Consider the following 19312-nt stretch of genomic DNA (forward strand, 5'->3'; position numbering starts at 1 on the left):
TTTTAACCAGGGGCCACCTTCCTCCATCAGGCTGGATACTCATGAAATAGTCCCTGCCTAAAACCAGTGCAATCACTTTGGCCTGAAGCAGTTTGAGGTTACTATCTGTGCCCCTTCCTTCTGGACACCCAGGAGGAAGCCTGAGAGAACAGTAACCCTGGAACAGAGATGGGACCACCTGAAGGTCCCAGGAGGAAGGAAATAGGAGAAGAGTGTTACATCATATTAAATATTTATTGTTTTATTCAGACTGACCTTGGGGTAACTCTCAAGCCAGGAGGGGATTGGTTAGTGTTCAAGTTGCTGAGATCTTAAGATCAAAAAGCTATAGCAAAGGGGTACCTGGGTGGCTCAGTCATGAATGATCTCTTGGTTCGTGAGTTCAAGCCCCACATCTGGTTGCTGCTGTCATTGCACAGCCTGATTTGGATCCTCTGTCCCCCTACCACTTATATTCTCTCAAAAATTAACAAATATTTTAAAAAGCTACAGAAAACAAAACACGGGGGCGGGGGTAGGAATCAATGACTTGGAGGCAGTCTCCACTTGTCACCAATTCCAAGAGCTGAGGCTTTGTGACTCAGGACATGGTGATAGGAGTTGAGTAAACCAGAGATTGAGGCAGTGAAGGTTTTACTGGGAAAAGAAAATGGGTGTGTGTGTTAGGGGGAGGGATGGTGAAATACGGAAAATGATAAAGGTGTGTTGGAAAGCCAGGGGGAAGTGGTCCTGGGAACCTGAAAACAAGGAAATTCAGCTTATCCTGATGAGGCAGGGTCCGGGGAATGAAGGCAGGGTGAGGCATGCCAGGGACCTGGAGGCAGAGGGAGAACTGGAAAGAAAACCCCAGGGGATGAAGAGTCTGGGGTCGGGTACAGAAGTCCACGGAGAAGGCCGGTGGATCCCAGGGTCCAGGACATCAGAAGTTGGGCTTGTGCTTCTTGAGCTCCACCATAAGGTGATGAATGTTGATGAGCTCAGCCCGGGCAGGGAGAGCTCGGAGCTGGGGCTGAGACAGCACGCGGTGGAAGCGATGATAGAGCTGGATCAGCTGGGTCAAGGCTCCCTGGTCAGAGAAAGTCATGGAAGGATCATGTGGGGTGGTGCTAAAGGATGATGTTAGGAACCAGACGAGGGCTCATCCAGAATCTCGGGCAGGCTGGTAGTCGAAGATCAAGGGTCACGTGGATGATGCTGAGCCCAGGGAAAACAACTAGTGATGGTGGGTGAGGGGAAGTGAGGGCTGGGAGTTGCAAGTCACCTGGATGATACTGGTCCCATTTCTGAAGTTGGTAAAACTCCGCATTACATCCTGACTCAGAGACTCCACTGATGATTTCCAGGAACTACCAAAGCCACGGATCAGCTGAGTAACCCGAGCTGATGGCAGGAGGGAAGAGAGAGGGTGTCAGGGAAGGACTTGGCTAGGGTGATCTTAGACCCCTAAGTCCTCCCCCAGGCCCAGCCTTCCTCCGCATCCAACCCCATTTTCCTGTTCTACCCTCCTCATGGCATCTGTACCCTCTCATTTTTCTTTTCTACTCGCCTTCCACTGAACCCGCCACCACATCATCCTCATACCTTCTTCCCCTCGAAGCCGCTCAGCCTGTCCGCGCTCAATCAAAGCCTCAGCTTCCTTCACAAATGCCACCAGACCCCCAAAGGGGGGTGACAGCAACTCTTCAATGAATTCCTGTAGAAACACACACACACACACATAGATGCAGCGTCAAGTGGCCTTGGTGTTAGCACCTTTCCTCACTTGTGGGTCACGACTGACCAGGTCCTCGGAACACTCCCACTGGTCTCAGGGGTAGGGGAAATCTCCAAGGATCCCCTTCTTCTAAAACAAAAACCATAAAACTAAACTTGAGCTGGAAGCAGAGCAATAATAAACTGGGGTCAGGGCCAGGACCAGGACCAGAGGGCTGGGTGGCGGGGAGAGGCAGGGCTACCAGAAGGCAATCGGCCATAGCAAGTCTGCTACCTGGAAACAAAGTCTGACGGCAGACCCAAGTGGAGAAGCAGAGCCCGGGTCTCTCTTGAGAACTTCAAAGAGGTGCTGATGCAAATCCAAATGCACTGCATCTTTCAGCTATCACAAAAGTGAGGCAAATCCTCTTGAAAGAAAATATCCTCAGGGCACCTGGGTGGCTCAGTCAGTTGAGCTTCCAACTCAGTTTCGGCTCAGCTCACGCTCTCAGACACATGGGAATCAAGCCCTGTGTTAGGGTCCGTGCTGAGCATGGAGGCTGCTTTAGATTCCCGCTCTCTCCTTCTGCCCCTCTCCCCAGCTCATGTGTTCCCTCTCCTCTCTCTCTCTCTCTCTCTCAAAAAAATAACTTAAAAAATTAAATTATTTATAAAAGAAAAATATCCTCAATCCCAGTTTGATCAGGCAATCAACTCAAAGGTAATCAGATACATATGGAAGGAAACTACCATGAGAATCAGTATAGATAGTAAGCCATGGACTTAGACCCGCAAAGACTGACAACATCAGAACTATCAGACACATAGCAGCTGTGCATTCTGTATGAAATGTTCAAAGATGTTAAAAATATAGACAAAGATGACCAGTCAACAAGACTAGGAATGGACAGACTTGGAACAAAATGAAGTTTTTAAGAAATGATTTAAAAATCAAGAATATTTTGCAGGGCACATGGGTGGCTCAGCCAGTTAAGCATCCGACTTCAGCTCAGGTCATGATCTCAGAGTTCGTGAGTTGGAGCCCCAGAGACCTGCATTGGGCTCTCTGCTGTCAGGGCGGAGCCCACTTCAGATCCTTTGTCTCCCTCTCTCTGCCCCTCCTGGCTCATGTTCTCTCTCCCTCTCAGAAATTTAAACATAAAAATTAAAAATATTTAAAAAATTCTTTTTTAACATTTACTTATTTTTGAGAGACAGAGCATGAGCAGGGAAGGACAGACAGACACATACACAAAAATATTTTTAATGTAAAAGAGTCAACAGGTGGGGCACCTGGGTGGCTCAGTCGGTTAAGCGTCCGGCTTCAGCTCAGGTCACAATCTCATGGTTCATGGGTTCAAGTCCTGCGTGGGGCTCTGTGCTGACAGCTAGCTCAGAGCCTGGAGCCTGCTTCAGATTCTGTGTCCACCTCTCTCTCTGACCCTCCCCTGCTCGTGCTGTCTCTGTCTCTCAAAAATAAATAGAAACATTAAAAAAAATTTTTTAATAAATAAAAAAAAAGAGTCAACAGGTTGGGGTGCCTGGCTGGCTCAGTCAGAAGAGCATGCAACTCTTGATCTTGGGATCATGAGTTGTGCCCCCACGTGGGGTGTAGAGATTACCTAAAAATAAGTAAATAAATAAAATTAAAAAGTCAACAGGTTAAACAGCAGATTAGAAATACCTGAAGAAATTACGGCAAAATGAAATTTATAAGTGAATGACTTAGCATGCAGCACACACAGATGAGGAGATGGAAAATCTTGAGACACTGAGAGGTACAGAAGTCCAGTTCATGGAAGTAGGTAGTGATCGCTGACAGTTACTGACAGGAAAGGAGCCAAGACATTAAGTGCCCCTGATGAGGTACACACCACTACCTCTCAATTATCCTTGGAAAAAAACAAACTGCAATCTGATCAAGCCTTTCGATCTAACTACACATTTACAGGAGGAAAGGAACAGTTTAGCCATGCCGTGGAATGCAATCCACAAAATCCAGACTACATGACAAATAACACACTGACTCCGTTTCTCCCATGGAGAAAGTGCAGAGGATGGGAGCAAAGACAGAAGGGCACTCTACAGGTTAAGAGGAGACATAGGAATGGACCACACAAAGATGATGATGTGAACCATAAAAGCCACTTACGAGGTAATTGGGAAAATTCAAACAGTAGCCCCTCTAAATAAGGTCATTTTAACAAAGTGTGACATGTTGTATTTGTGTGTGTGTGTGTGTGTGTAGTTTTTATATTTTTTAAACGGTTATCTCTAAGTAATCTCTACACCCAATGTGGGGCTAGAACTCACAACCCCAAAATCAAGAGTCGCACTCTCCACGGATTTAGTTAGCCAGACACTCCGCATGTTGTGGTTTTGGAAACACATCCTGATACAGATGAAGTGATGATGTATGAGGTTTAATTCAAAATAACTGGGGGGCAGACACGGGAGGATGAGCAATGGGTGCTACCAGAGATGAAACAAAGCTGCGTACAAGCGGTTACCGATTAAAGACCTGTGACGGGACCCGGGGGCCCACGAGCTACTCTCTCTGTTAGCGCGCACATCTGAAATTTCCAGCATGAAAAGTTAAAACTGGGGCACCTGGCTGGCTGAGTCAGTACAGCAAGCAATTCTTGATCTCAGGATTGTGAGTTTGAGCCCCATGTTAGGTGTAGAAATTGCTTAAAAATAAAATCTTAAAAAACATTTTCTTAATTTAAAAAAATTGGAAGGCCTGAATTAAAGCAGGGGGGGAGGGACCACAAAAACAAAAAACTCAAACCAGATAATTAAGACCTGGTAGGGAAAAAGTGCAACTTTTAAAACAAATTATTTCCATTTAAAAATAAAACCTTTTCTACTCTTCCCACAAAACATGCATTTAAATCCACTGAAAGATGTCAGGTAATTAATGAGACTGGGTACACATTCCCAAGAATGGATATTTCAATAATTGAGGGATCTTTATCTGGAATACAATTTTGAACAGAGATTAAATAACCAAATTTAACCTTAGTTGCCCAAATGCAACACGGCAGCCACAGGGAGGGTACCGCAAAGGGAAGTCTGGCGAAGAGAGACGGACGTGCTGTCTCTAACGCAGTAGCCATGACTCACATGTAGCAATCGATCACTTGAAACAGGGCTAGTCGTAATTAAAATATGCCATAAGCATAAAATCCATGCCAGACTTCAGAGACTTTGTGTGGGAAAAAAATTTAGACAAATAACTACCAATTTTTTATTGGTTATATGTTGAAATAATATTTTGGATATAACAGTTTACATAAAATATATTAAGTTCATTTCATCTATTTCTTTTTACTTTTTGAAAGGTAGCTATTAGAAAATTTAAAATTACTTAAGTGGTGCCTAGAAAATTTAAAATTGCTTCAGTTGGTTAAGTGTCTGACTCTTGATTTTGGCTCACAGTTCGTGGGATCAAGCCCCACATTGGGCTCCGCATTGACAGCACGGAGCCTACTTGGGATTCTTTCTCTCTCTCTCTCTCTCTCCCCCTCTCTGCCCCTTCCTCACTTGCGCTCATACTCTCTCTCTAAATAAGTAAGTATACTTAAAAAAATTACTTATGTGGCTCCTATTTATGGCATGTATTGTATTTCTATTGGACAGCAGTGATCTAAGACTTGGATAAACCTGAAGCTCTCTATCAAGCAAAAGAGAATGTTCTGATAGCTGAGGAGCCGACCAGAGGGAAACAGGGCCCTTGGCTTTGGCCAGCAGCCTTTCCCACACACCAAGAAGTGCCCCACCAGCATGCGGGGAGAGAGCACTGCGCTGGCCGGCTGGCCGTGCTGGCGAACCTCACAGCACCCCAGCGGCTCCTGCACACCCGCGGGGCGGAGCGCACCTCTGTGGGGTCAGCAGCTCTGGAGAACTGGGGGTCTAAGGGCGGAGCTGACACTCCCGCCGGCCACCTAACTGTGCAGGTGAGGACAAGAGTTTCCTTTCTGGTCTAATTACATGTTTATCTTACTAAAAAGAGGGGAAAAAATGGGAAAGTTTAACCTCCAGCTAACCCAATCCCAGGAGAGAAGAAGAAATGGAGAAAAAAACAATGTTGAAAAAGACACTGGCTATGAATTTTCCCAAATTAATGAAAAAGATAAATTCAAAGACCCAGGAAACACAAGATACCAAATAAGATAAAGAGAAACACACATCTAGACATATTGTGGTAAAACTTCATAATGCCGAAGAAAAAAATGGGTTTTTAAGAGCAGTCAGAAAGAACAGACTTTAGAAACAAAAGTATTAGAACTTTTAGAAACAAGAAACAAAAAATTAGAATAGCAGCAGAGTTCTCCACAGCAATGATTTAAGCTAAGAGTGGAAAATCATCTTCTAAATGTTGAGAGAAAATAACGTAACTGAGAATTTTGTAGTAAGCCAGCAAAACTATCTTTCTTTTTCCTAACAAAGATGAAATAAAGGCATTTATATGAAAACAAAAGTGAGGTTTACTAGCAACAAACTTTCACAAATATATTTCTCTAAGATATACGTCAGGAAGAAAAAAAATGATTTCCCCCCAAAAGAGACAATTTTACAAAAAGAATAGTGAACTAGGAAACGTGCATAGAAATCCACATAAATGTCATCACTGTAAAATGGCAACAATTAAAAGTAGAACAGAAATAAAATACTGGTCAATAATTAGCATGGGAGGCAGAAGGGGGAGGAGTGACTGGAGCATTAATACATTTTCAATGTTTTAAAGTCTACATATTGTTTGGGAGAGGAGTGAAATATTAAGTTTAAGCATTAGACTAAATATGCAAGACAAATTCTAAAAGAATGGAGTACAAAATCCAAACAATTATCCCTGCTCGCACTCTCTCTCTCTCAAAATAAACAAACTCTAAAAAAAGCTTCCAGCTATATACTATTTATAAAATAATGTTTATATCATTTTATTAATTTTTATTTTAGAAAGAGTCATGAGCAGGGGAAGGGCAGAGGGAGACAGAGAGAGAGAGAATCTTAAGCAGACTCAGCATGGAGACTGATGTTAGGTTCCATCCCACGACCCTGGGATCATGACTTAAGCCAAAATCAAGAGTTGGATGCTCAACTTACGGAACTACCCAGGCACCCCTATAAAAGACTTAAAATGTGAAAACACAAAAAGGTTGAAAGTACAAGAATGGAAATAAATTAACAGGCAATTATTAACCAAAATAAACCCGACAGAGCTACATTAATATCAGACACAACAGGCATTAAGACAAAATTAGTAGCGCTAAAGTGGGTCATTGTATTGTGACAAATGTTTCAAGTCACCAGTAAGATTGAACAATCCTAAACTCTTTTTAAAAGATTTTCTTTTTCAGTAATGTCTACACCCAAATGTGAGGCTTGAACTCACAACCCTGAGATCAAGAGCCACATGCTCCACCAACTGAGCTGGCCAGGTGTCCCCTGATTCTAAACTTTTAAGAATTTAGAGGGGCACCTGGGTGGCTCAGTCAGTTAAGTGGCCAACTTCGGCTCAGGTCATGATCTCACTGCTCGTGGGTTTGAGCCCCGCATCAGGCTCTGCGCCGATAGCTGAGAGCCTGGAGCCCGCATTGGGTTCTGTGTCTCCCTCTCTCTGCCCCTCCCCCACGTGCACTCTATCAAAAATGAATAAATGTTTAAAAAATAAAAAAAAGAATTTAGGTAAAATAAGCTGAAATTATACAAAGCAAAATTTGATAGAACTACAGTAAAAAAGTGACAAATCTACAAATTTCAAAACATTTCTCTCAACTACTGGTAAGTTCACACAAAAAAATAATCCTTAAAGATGTAGATAATGTGAACGATGCAATTAAAAAGTGTGGATCTCCGCACTGAGCAACTGGAGAGCACACATTCTTCTCAACCTTGCATGGAACATGTATAAAGTTGATCACATATGCACTAGGCCACAAGTGAATCTAAACAAATTTCCAAAACTCAGTACCCAGAAAACCAACATTCTCCACCCACAATGTAATTAACTTAGACATTAATAATAATAATAAAAACTCTTTGATAAACAAGAAACCAGTTTTGAAAATTTTAAAATACTCCTCCAAAAATCTCATGGATCCAAGAAGAAATCATTGAGATACTAAAATTCCTAGAACTTATTTCAAAAGTGCTACATATTCAAACCTATAGATTTCAACAAAAGTAGTATTGAGGGAATTTCATTGCTTTAAATCTTCTCAGTTGCTTTTGCTGGCAAGTTCTATAGAACTTTCAAGAAAGAGATCATTTCAATCTTAAACTACTTCAGAAGAGAAAGAAAGAAGGCATACTTCTACCTCCTCCTACAAATCCAGTATGATTCTGGTACCAGAACCAGCCAAAGACAGTACAAGGACAGAAAATCAGTGGCCAGGATCACCTATGCACAAAGAAACAAAAATTCTAAATGAATTAGACAAAATCCAGAATGGTTTAACATTCTTTTTTTTTTTTTTAAGTTTTTAATGTTTATTTATTCTTGAAAGAGACAGAGAGAAAAACAGTGTGAGCGGAGGAGGAGAAGAGAGAGAGCGAGACACAGAATCCCAGGCAGGCACCAGGTTCTGGCCGTCAGCACAGAGCCCAACATGGGATTCCAACCTTAGCTGAGGTTATGACCTGAGCTGAAGTCGGACACTTAACTGACTGAGCCACCCAGGCACCCCTGGCATGGTTTAACATTGTAAAGTCTACAAATGTCATAAGCCATAAAATTGATAAAGAAGAAAAACCAAGTAATTACCTCAACCACTGCTGAAAAAGCATAAATCCTTGCTTAAAAATTCAATACCCATTCGTGACTTTAATAAACAATAACTCGTGGCATACTACAAACTAATATCAAGTGTTGGCGAGGATGTAGAGAAAAATGAACCCTCGCTGGTAGAAATGCAAACTGGTGCAGCCACTGTGGAAAACAGTATGGAGGGTCCTCAAAAAAATTAAAAATAGAATTACCATATGATCCAGTAATTCCACTACGGGTATTTACCCAAAGAAAACAAAAACACAAATTTGAAAAGGTAACACGCACCCCTGTATTTTTTGCAGACTTATTTACAACAGTCAAGATATGGAAACAACCGAAGTGTCCGTCAATAGATGAAAGGACACGAAATATGTGGATACAATGAAATATTAGCCATAAAAACAAAGAAATCCTGCCATTTGCAATGATTTGGAAGGACTCGGAAGGTAATAATGATAGGTGAAATAAGCCAGTCAGAAAAGACAAATATCATATGTGATCTCACTCATATGCAGAACTTAAAAAACAGAACAAAGTCAAAAAAAAGAGACAAACCAAAAAACAGACTCTTAAACACAGAGAACAAATGTGGTTGCCAGAGGGACAGAGGGTAGGGGAAGGGTGAAATAGATTAAGGGGGCTCAAAGTATAAGGGGGTTCGAAGTACACATATCTTGATGAGCACTAAGACATGTATTGAATCACTATATTGTACAGCTGACGCTAATGTAACACTGTATGTTAATTAGCCTTGAATTTTAAAAAATGAAGTAATAATTGATAGGTAATAAAAACCTAGTATGATAATAACTCTTGGCACATTACAGATTGACAGGAATTTTCTTAACCTGAGAAAGGGTATCTATAAAAGGTAATATTATCCTTAATGGGGAAATGATGAAAACATTCCTTTTAAAATGAGGAAAAGATAAGGATTCTCACTATCATCACTTCTACTCAAGTATTCAGCTTTGTGTTGGAGGTACTAGCCAGTACAGTAGGAGAATAAAGACATAAGAAATTAAAGACTTAAGGATTAGAAAGGAATAAAACTAAAACTTTCAGGCCTACATAAAACATGCACACACTATCTCCAGAAATGTTATTAGAAATAGTAAGTTAAGGAGGTAGCTTTGTATATGGTTGATATACAAAAATCAATAGCATTTCTTTTTTTTTTTAAGAACTTTTAAAATTTATTTATTTACTTATCTATTTAGAGAGAGAGCATGCACACATGAGCAGGGGAGGGAGAGAGAGCGAGCATCCCAAGCAGGCTCCAAGCTGTCAGCACAGGGCTCCATGTGAAGCGCCATCACACGAACCATGAGATCATGTGAGCCAAAATCAGTCGGTTAAGTGTCCAACGTTGGCTCAGGTCATGATCTCACAGTTCTGGAGTTCAAGCCCCACATCAGGCTCTGTGCTGACAGCTCAGACCCTGAAGCCTGCTTTGGATTCTGTGTCTCCCTCTCTCTCTGCACCCCCTGCATGTGCTCTTTCTCTGTCTCTCAAAAATAAACAAACATTGTCAGAGAGATCCTAGCCAGAACAGTAAGAGATCAAAGATGTAAGAAATTAAAGGCAAAAGATTAGAGAGAAATCATTACCCCAAAATCTATACATTACACCTACCTAGGAATAACTGACCAAAAAAGTGCAATGTCTTTGTGCTGAAAATTATAAAAGGTTATAAAAAGACATGAAAGACAGGGTGCCTGGGTGGCTTAGTTGGTTGAGCGTCCAACTCTTGATTTCCGCGCAGTTCATGGTCTCATAGTTCGAGAGATCGAGCCCTGCAATGGGCTCTGCACTGGCAGCTCAGAGCCAGCTTAGAATTCTCTCTCTCCTCTCTCTGCCCCTCCTCTGCTTGCTCTGTCTTTCAAAATAAACATTAAAAACAAAAAGTTAAAAAAAAAAGACATTAAAGAATATCTTTAAAAATGGAGAGCCCATGTTCATGGATGACACATTTCAATACCATAACTATCAATTCTTCCAACTTGGTCAGTGCAATTCCAATCAAAATCCGTAATGGACTTTTATAAACGTCAAAACTTACAAGCTGACTGTAAAATTTATATGAAAAATCAAGAGGTCCACAATATTCAAGACACTCCTAAAAAAGGTAGAATATGCATAATTATATAGCATAATATTTGCATAGTTATAAAGCACAATAATTAAAACTGCATTGCAGATTAGACACATTGATCAATGGAATAGAACAGAGAGGCAAGGGGTGCCTGGGTGGCTCAATTCAGTCAAGCAGCGGACTCCTGATTTGGGCTCCGGTCATGATCTTATAATTTGTGAGATCAAGCTGTATGTCAGGCTCTGTGCTGACAGCGCAGGGTCTACTTGGGATTCTCTCTCTGCCCCTTCTCTGCTCTTTCTCTCTCAAAACAAACAAACAAACAAGCAAACATTAAAAGAAAGAAGAGGGGCAAGGCACACATCTTTATAGAGTTTTGCTATGTGACAAAGGCACTCTGTGTATGGAGAAAGGGATTTTCTGTAAATAGTTCTGGTTCCTTCATTATCCAAACATAAAATATTAAATTAGATTCCTACCTCACATCATATACAAAATCAATTCCAGGTAAATTTAGGGCTTAGATGTAAAAAGCAAAATTCTACAACATTAAGAGGAAAATGTCGTATAATAGTTTTCTGACCCTGAGATAATACAAGATTTCTCTCTTTCTCTCTCTCTCTCTCTTTTTTATGTCTTTTATTTATTTTTGAGAGACAGAGAGAGACAGTTCAGGCAGGGGAGGGTCAGAGAGGGAGGGAGATACAGAATCTGAAGCAGGCTCCAGGCTCTGAGCTAGCTGTCAGCACAGAGCCTGATGCGGGGCTCAAACCCACGAACCATGAGATCATGACCTGAGCCAAAGCCAGATGCTTAACCGACTGAGACACCCAGCGCCCCTCTCTCTCTTTTTAAGTAGGCTTCACACCCCGTGCAGAACCCAATGTGAGGCTTGACTCATGACTCCTAGATCAAGACCCGAGCTGAGATCAAGAGTCAGACACTTAACCGAGCCACCCAGGCACCCCAAGATTTCAAACAAGACAGAAAAATAAAGATCAGTAAAGTCAATCATATTAAAATTAAGAATTTGTCCATCATAAAACAATATTAAAAAAAATAAAACACTGGAAGATATCTACAACTATATAATCAAAGGACTGGTTTCAAAAAAAAAAGATTGGTTTCATAAATAGAATACAAAAAAATTTATAAACAAAAAATAAATAAAAATTAAAAAAAATAAAAGCCCCAGACTGGATGTGGAACCTACTTCAAAAAAGAAAATAACCAAAAAACAAAAACCTTAAAAAAAATAAAACTAAGTAATTATTGTTTTGCCATACTTACATATATACATATTTTTTTTCTTACATACTTTTAAAAGCAAGAACACAGTAAACACAACATATAAGTCAAGGGGGGACCATGAGAAGCAATGAAGTGGGGTGAGGAAGAATTCACTGTTTGATGCTGGCTATTGCCAAGGTGCGCAGTGGCTTCAGGAGCATATATATCATTAAAGAAAAATACAAAAGAAAATAAAGCCAGCCGATAGTCGCAAGTCTGTGCACCTAAAATCCTTTAACTGCCGCTCCCCCCACGCAGACACACATGCACACAGAACTGAAAAGAGCACACAAGACGGTCCCGTCTTTCTTCCCCTCACCCCTACCTGTGTCCGAGCGTTGAGCAGCTGCTGGAAACTCTCAACCTCCTTGCTGTCATCTGCAGCCCGCTCCTAAGGGACAAGAAAGGGAAATCTCAAGTGTGGGGAGAAGCAGCCCTTCACTTCAGGATATCCCCTTCCTGCCGCATTTACTGTACTTGGCCAGGCATCGTGCCAGACGCCAAGAATAAAACATGGACCAAAACGGATGTCACGTGTGTCCTCAGGGAGCTAACGGAGCAGCGGGGGAGGCCACGCTGTCTGGGTAGGCAGGACGGGAGAGGCGGCGTCTGTACCATCAGCACACCCAGCATCATGTCATAGTTGTTGATCAGGAACACCAGCTGCTCCTTCCTTGAGGAGAATTCAGCCGCCACCCGGAGGACAAAATTCTCCACTTCCACCTGCAAAAGTCAGGAGGAAGTGACACAAGGAGGCGAGGGCGGACAGCCCTCCTCACACGCAGGTCGCTGCGGCAGCTGGGCTGCTGGCAAGTCCATCCCGCCCGCCCTCACCTGTAGCTGTCCCAGCAGCTGCATTGTCCGCTCGTTGGGAATCGTCTGATTGATGCTGACAAGAGCAGAGGAGAATTCTGCATATCGGCGTGTGATCTTGGGGAGACAAAGTGGGAAGAAAAATCACTCCAACCCCCTGGCCCGAGTCCTGGAAGCTGGCCAATCAACCTCTATGACTCCTACCCCCCATCCCTCTAACCAACAGTGCCCAGCTCACCCTGAGTTCATACATAGTCCTCCACTGCCCCTCACACGGTGTGCCCAAATATCCAGCCAGGCCCACAACACAGCTGGACACCTGGCCAAGCCCCACAGTGAAGCGAAGAGCTCTGCCTTTTGGAACCCCTTTGTTACCCTTGCCCTGTCTTACATAGTGGGGCCGAGTATCCAGCCCCCCAAGGCGCTGAGGGTCAGTGCTTCGGACACTCTGGACATTCATCTCCAGGATCAGCTCAAACCGTGGCCACAGCAAGGCAAGCACCTGCTCCCAGTACCTGCAGGCTTAATCAGAATCAGAGATCAGGTGGCAAGAAACATGGGGGTCATGATGAACGCTGGGTCATGTATGGGATTGTTGAATGACTATATTGTATACCTGACACTAAGAGAATGCTGTATGCTAACTAACTGGAATTAAAATATAAAACTTAAGGGGCACCTGGGAGGCTCAGTCGGTTAAGCATCTGACTTTGGCTCAGGCCATGATCTCGCGGGTTGTGGGTTCAAGCCCCGCATCAGGCTCAGTGCTGACAGCTCAGACCCTGGAGCCTGCTTTGGATTCTGTGTCTCCGTTTCACTCTGCCCCTCCCCTGCTCATGCTCTCTCTCTCACAAGAATAAATATTTAAAAACTTAAAAATAAATAAGGGATTTCTGTGGGAGAACACAATTAACAGCTCACGGCTGATGAAGGCAGGACTGGTATGAAAGGGGAGTCAGAAAGCAGTACTGTCTCCAGGCAGATGAATGGGAGTAGGAATCAGGTATCAGGTCAGTAGTTCAAAGGTCAGGGCACGGTCATGTAAGAAGACTAAGGGTTGAAGGGCAGCAGGGCACCAAGGACCAGAACTCAGTGACCTGTCCAGGGCAGGAACATCCCTCTTTGCTGCAATGTTGCGGAATCGGAGGACAATGTGGATACAGAGAAAAACAGCGATGGCATCGTAGCAGTCAGTGAGATAGGACTCCAGGTGTTTCTATGATTCAAGGACAAACAGAAGATTGGAAAAGAATGTTACTCTGTCATTCCCAGTGGCCATGGACAAATGCATGTGCTCCTCTGGGGAGGTGGCAGTGGGAGGAAGGGAGGGAGAGGTATGATCTCTCAGGAAATGCTCCCTCCTACCCTGTCCACTGGCCGCTCACGTGGTGCTGCTGCCTTGCCCATCAGGATCTAGGCTCACAAGGCCATCACAGCAGAATTCAAGGCTGAGCACCATTTCAGGGGCCCCTCTGTTTCCAGATGTTACTGCCTGGGTGCGGGTCAATAGTAGGGTAGCCTCAGTACTCCAAGCTTTGAGGGCTTCATATACTTTGTGAGTACAAGGTTTAGACATTTTAGAATAAGGGGACCGTGGTTTCAGTACCACCAGAGCTAGAACTCCACTACGGTGCTGACGAGGACTGAGGACAACGGGGCCTAAGAGCACAGGAGCTGAGGATCTCACCAGGGTCATGCTGAGGGTACGGCCCATGACAGCATTGAAGAGGTCAAGTGCAGCCGAGCCAGACACAACAAAGAATTCACAGATGAAAAGATATTCGCGGCAGGAATTGTCTAGGAGGGCGTAGTGCTGGCTGCGGAAGAGGGCCTCGAATGGATACTAGGATGGAAGGGGCAAAGAAGAGAGATAAAAGGGATGGACCCCAACACTGACTCTCCAGAGACAGAGCTGGAAAACCAGCAAGCCTGGGCAATGAGAGCTCAGGAGGCCCTTCCCATCTAACCCAAGTGCAGGCTGAGAAAGAGCATCTTGAATGTGTACTGAAAGGAAGAGGGGGGACAAGGGGCCCAAAAGAAGAACCGGTCACCCCCACTGCTGGTTCTAGGCCTGCATTCATCTCCACAACCTGCCTCACGACATGCCATTCCCCTCAGCCAGTCTCTCCCTCTATATGCCCTGAAGTCAACGGGCTCAACCCTCCTCACATCACAGAACACCTGGGTGACCCGAGAGGGCCACTCCCAGATCTAAGGAGACTGATACAGGGGCCTGCAGGGTGGGAAGCTTTGCCCAGGTCTGGCCTCCCCCAGCATCCCCTCACAACAGACTCTTGTTCCTTCTCCTACCCTCTGTTCTCCCCGCTGGGCAGTGTGGGGCACCAGGATGGGGGCCTCCAGTTCAGTGGGGGAGATGACAGAGCCACGAGTCCCCAGGGTGAAGATGGTGTTCCTGCTGCGGAGGGAAGGCTTCGAGAAGAATCGTGAAAGGTCAGGGTCAGGGAAAACAATAAGATCACAACTGTGACAGATTCAGAGACTCAGTGCCTTCAGGGACCACACAGCCTAGATGTCCCGCCTTCCCAGTACTAGGACCCCACTCTACCTGATACCTGTAAATGGGCTTCAGAGAACTTCTATCCTCCCCGATACCATATGCAAACCATGTATCAAAATAACATGTGCCTTTTTTTGGGGAGGAAGATCATAGCCTTCATCACATTCTCAAAGGTTTTGGTTGCCAAAAAAAAAAAGCAAGAAGCAATGCCTCTGAGGCTGGAGCTGGAAGTACCCTCACTGTCAAGGCCTAGTATGTGGGCCCCTCAACTCTAGGATATCTTTCTTTGCTGTGTCTTCCACACCCATTAGATCATCCTTCTCAGCAACTTCTTCGTACTAGGAAAAAGAGAAAAGAGAACTGGTAACCATCTCTTCCTACAGTGTGATAAAAAAATTTTGTCCACTGTCCAGCCTTGCCCAGAGGTGGTCCCTCTTCCCAGCCCATGTTCCTAAGAATGCCTCTCTCCTTGGCCTCACCTGCACCTTCATAAGCCGCCCCAGGTAAGAGCGATAGTAAGACAGGTAGATCTTGCCCAGTGTTTCCACATACTCATCCCTGATCTCCTTTGCTGTTGCTCGTTCATTGCCCAGTAGAAACTGATAGAAGAACCTGGAGGGGCCAGGGATGAGTCAGTCTCCCTGCCTCTCCAAGAAAGCAGACACTATAATGGGCTGCTCATTAGCTCAGAGGTCATCCTGAGCCCTTCGTTCAGTGGTGACCTGTATTTCAGCAGTGCCGTCTGGGGGATCTGATAGTTGGTCATTGGTTTTCTGAAGGAATAAATCTTCTGAAGGATGAATTCTCGGATCTTCGTCACTGCCTAGACATGGGGGACCAAACACAGGGCATGAAGCTGCAACCTTATTACTGTCTGGGAAACAGTGGGGGAAGTACCAAATGTTAAACATGGGAGGATGAAGGGTGGAGAATACCTCTTCAGTGTTTCTTAAAATTTTCAGGGGAACCCAGAGATGTGAGGATGAGCTCTGCCAGGTAAAGTTAGGGTCAAGTTTTGGGGACAGGCTACAATAAGCACTGCCAGGGAAATCTACGCTGAAGGAGTCAGGAAGGGATTATCATCTCTGGGGTATCATCCCCATCTCTCACCTTAACCCGGAGCCGGTCGAGTATGCCTCTGACATCTGCACAGGCCGCTGTGCCTCTAGCTTCCTGCTCTCGGACTGCAGCTGCTTTGGCATCCAGTTCCTGTAGCTGCTCCAGGAACCTGGGCTCTGTCACTGGCGCCTCCAGAATTGCCCTGGGTAGCAGGGATGGGTGGAAGGGGTTAGGAGGGGACCCAGACATCTCTAGACCCCAAGCCAATCCCTTACATCCAGCCTGTCTCTCTCTTCTTACACTGTATCACATAGTCAGGATACATGTACAGAGTCTTCTGTTCCCGGAACCTCCTGCCCAACCCCCGTGCCCATATGCCTTGAACCCCCTCACTATATGCCTGACCCTGGATGATTTCTAATCTTGGCCGCCTAAAGCATGCATCAAGATTGAAAGGGCTGTCAACCCACCCATCAGTTTCTGGAAGGATCTGATGACATGAAGCCAGGAGACCTGCGTGGTAAGTAGGAAAGGTCATCCTAGCCCTTCTACCTCCTACAGACATTGCGACTCTTCAAACTGGCAACTCACGTGATCAGAGCAGAGGGCACTATCAGACCATCGACAAGTTCCCCAAGTTTCCCCCGAACTGCCTGGCGGTTTCGAAGCCGAATGTTCATGGCTCCTGACTGTTCCTGCAGTGTCCGGATCTCAGAGCTGATAGAGCTGAGGTCACTCTGAAAAGCTCCCAACATCTGCTCCATGCGCTGGGGGGAGGACAGAGATGTTGCCGGAGCACCACAGGGTTGGTAGGGGACAAAGGGGCCACCGAAGTTAATCGGTAAAGTCTTCAGTATCAGTCCATTAGGGTAGCAGGTGATGAGGTAAAAGGCACCCCAAGGTCACTGGCAAACAACATTAGTTATGGCAGTAACAACAAAAAAGACTGTTGAGGTCATCCTCAAAGTGAATCTAACTATCCCCAGCTGAGGCTGATGACCTAAAGAATGGCCCCAGAGACCACACTCTGGTTCAGGATTATCAGGGATCACACGTATGGTTACTAACCTCAAGAACAGCATCGCAGGCTGTGATCTGGTTGTGCAGAGATGCTATGTTCTCACTCTCTTGGATATCTGACCCACAAAAAGTCAAGGGGCGTCACCATAAAATTGGAGATTCTCAGACCTGCAGGACCTCTCCAGTTTCTCCCTGAGATGACAGAAACTTCAGAGAGAAGACATCAGCCCCCGCTAGGCTGCCTGCACCATACTGTACAAAATCCCTATTTCAATAACATCACCCTTTTTCTCTACTGGAGGATACAATCCCGAATGGATTTCTGCTCAATCTGCTGTAGCTCCAGCTCAACCTGCTTTGAATAGTGTCGGAGATCCACGCCCTGGGAGAACCGAGACACGACAGGTTACGAGAAAGTCAATGAAGGGATACTGGGGCCAAATCAACACAGGACTAGAGAGTAAGACACCAGGGTAACATTATAAGTCCAAGAGACTGTTTCCTTTTCAAATTCTTTGAGGGGTGGGTAAGTGGAGGGGCACATCAGTATAGTTGAAAGCCTCACCGTTTTAAGAGCTTCCATTACTAATTCATCCTCCAGATTTGCCTGAATGTGAACTGGAAATAGAAGTTTATCATAAGGGTCCAACTCCACAGCTCCCCTCCCCCAACTGAACATCTGTACACCAATCCCAGTCTTACTATTTCCAGCCCCCTTGCCTCTCAGATCCTCAAAAACAGTCTGCATCCATCTCTATCACTTACCATCCACTTCATCCAGGATGAATTCATCAGAGGAGATGTCCAACTCTCCAAGTTGCAATGGCTCCTGAAGACCAGGACCACCTCCCTGGAGAGGGACAAATTAATGGGAAAGGACACAGGTAGAACATAGGGAGAACAAATATAATCCACAAACCTTCAAGGCATGGAGGGAGAGCAGAGAGGAGGACGAGCTGGAATTTTATTGGAGAGCCATAGGCACTGAGTCAAAAAAATTCCAAGTCTCACACTGTACCCAATCTACTACTCGGGGCTTATAGGTAGGGAATATGACAAATAAACAGGCAGCCCACGGAGAGTAGAGGTGTCCCAATGGGGAAAATCAGGAGTTGCAGAGGGCAGAGCGAAACTTACAGTTGAATGCAGGATTCCCCAGACTCCTGCTATCTCAGGTGTTCTATCACAATCCCTCTGGACAGCACCAGCCTTTCTAGAAATGTCAGCTAACACTTAGATCTTACCTGCATGCTGGGTGCCACCTTTCATATACTCACTCATTTAACCATAATCGACAATCTGTATGGTAAATCTTATTATTTCGTTAGCCTTATACGTGTACAAAGTATGATCCAGAGAGGCTGGTTAACTTGCCCAAAGACACACAGCGCGTTAAGTGGCAAAACTGAAATTAAAAGCCAATCTGACTATAGAAGCCAGGCTCTTAACCTTTACACTACACTGCTTCTCTATCCTGCCCCAAAATCTGGAAATTGTGCCCCTGGAAATTGACTCTTGGCCACTCTGTTTCCGGCTCAGACTCAAGTCCGATCCCAATGAGGGGTATGGAAAACCAAACAGGTAGTATCATCGGTAGCAGCCGCGCTCCCACCCTTGTCCCTAAATCCAGTCCAGTCGCGGCTTTCTGACGCGAGGACGACTGGACAAGACTCCGTAAGAGAAAGAGCCCCGCGTTCTCACCAGCGAGCCCTCCTCCTCCTCCATATCTGAGACCCCAGCCCGCAACATCAGCTCTCGAGCAGCTGCCGCCATGGTCGCAGCGGCGGCCATTCTGCGCAGCCTCACTTCCGGCAGCTGTCAGTCGCTGAGTCCGCCCCTGGAATGGAATTATAAATTCTAGAGGGTCTTGCGGGCTGCGACATCGTTCCCAAATATTTGAATTAAGTTGTTTGATTCCAGCCTTCACTTTTCAGCCCTAATCATTTCACCAACTGAAAATGGGAGTTGGAAGTCTTAAGTACTATCCCATCCCGGAACCTTTGCTGCTCTCACACTTTAACGAACTGTAAAGACCGACCGCACCGGAAGT

The 19312-nt window shown here is 44.8% G+C and overlaps 1 protein-coding gene across 1 annotated transcript; it reads right to left on the reverse strand.

Annotated features, from left to right (window-relative positions):
• Positions 1-616: 616 nt before the first annotated feature.
• On the reverse strand, positions 617-19269 carry VPS52 (VPS52 subunit of GARP complex). Its single transcript, XM_029944259.1, has 20 exons — positions 18964-19269; positions 18028-18112; positions 17828-17880; positions 17569-17644; positions 17311-17378; positions 16834-17009; positions 16294-16444; positions 15906-16006; positions 15663-15795; positions 15464-15521; positions 14976-15109; positions 14353-14508; positions 13763-13881; positions 13057-13180; positions 12687-12782; positions 12468-12575; positions 12178-12243; positions 1582-1693; positions 1262-1380; positions 617-1066 (listed from the first exon to the last, which is right to left on the reverse strand). The coding sequence occupies exons 1-20, from the start codon at positions 19051-19053 to the stop codon at positions 920-922; spliced, it is 2172 nt and encodes a 723-aa protein (XP_029800119.1). The 5' UTR covers positions 19054-19269; the 3' UTR covers positions 617-919.
• Positions 19270-19312: the final 43 nt, after the last annotated feature.

Source organism: Suricata suricatta, chromosome 7 (genome assembly GCF_006229205.1).
Source record: "Suricata suricatta isolate VVHF042 chromosome 7, meerkat_22Aug2017_6uvM2_HiC, whole genome shotgun sequence".
Lineage (NCBI taxonomy): Eukaryota > Metazoa > Chordata > Mammalia > Carnivora > Herpestidae > Suricata > Suricata suricatta.

Coding starts and splice junctions, on each gene's coding strand:
- VPS52 (XM_029944259.1), bottom strand. CDS start 19,053: ATGGCCGCCGCTGCGACCATGGCGGCAGCTGCTCGAGAGCTGATGTTG. Junction 15,522..15,662: donor GGCGGCTTATGAAGGTGCAG/GTGAGGCCAAGG, acceptor TCTTTTTCCTAG/TACGAAGAAGTTGCTGAGAA. Junction 13,181..13,762: donor GATGTTCCTGCCCTGGACAG/GTCACTGAGTTC, acceptor TTAAGCCTGCAG/GTACTGGGAGCAGGTGCTTG.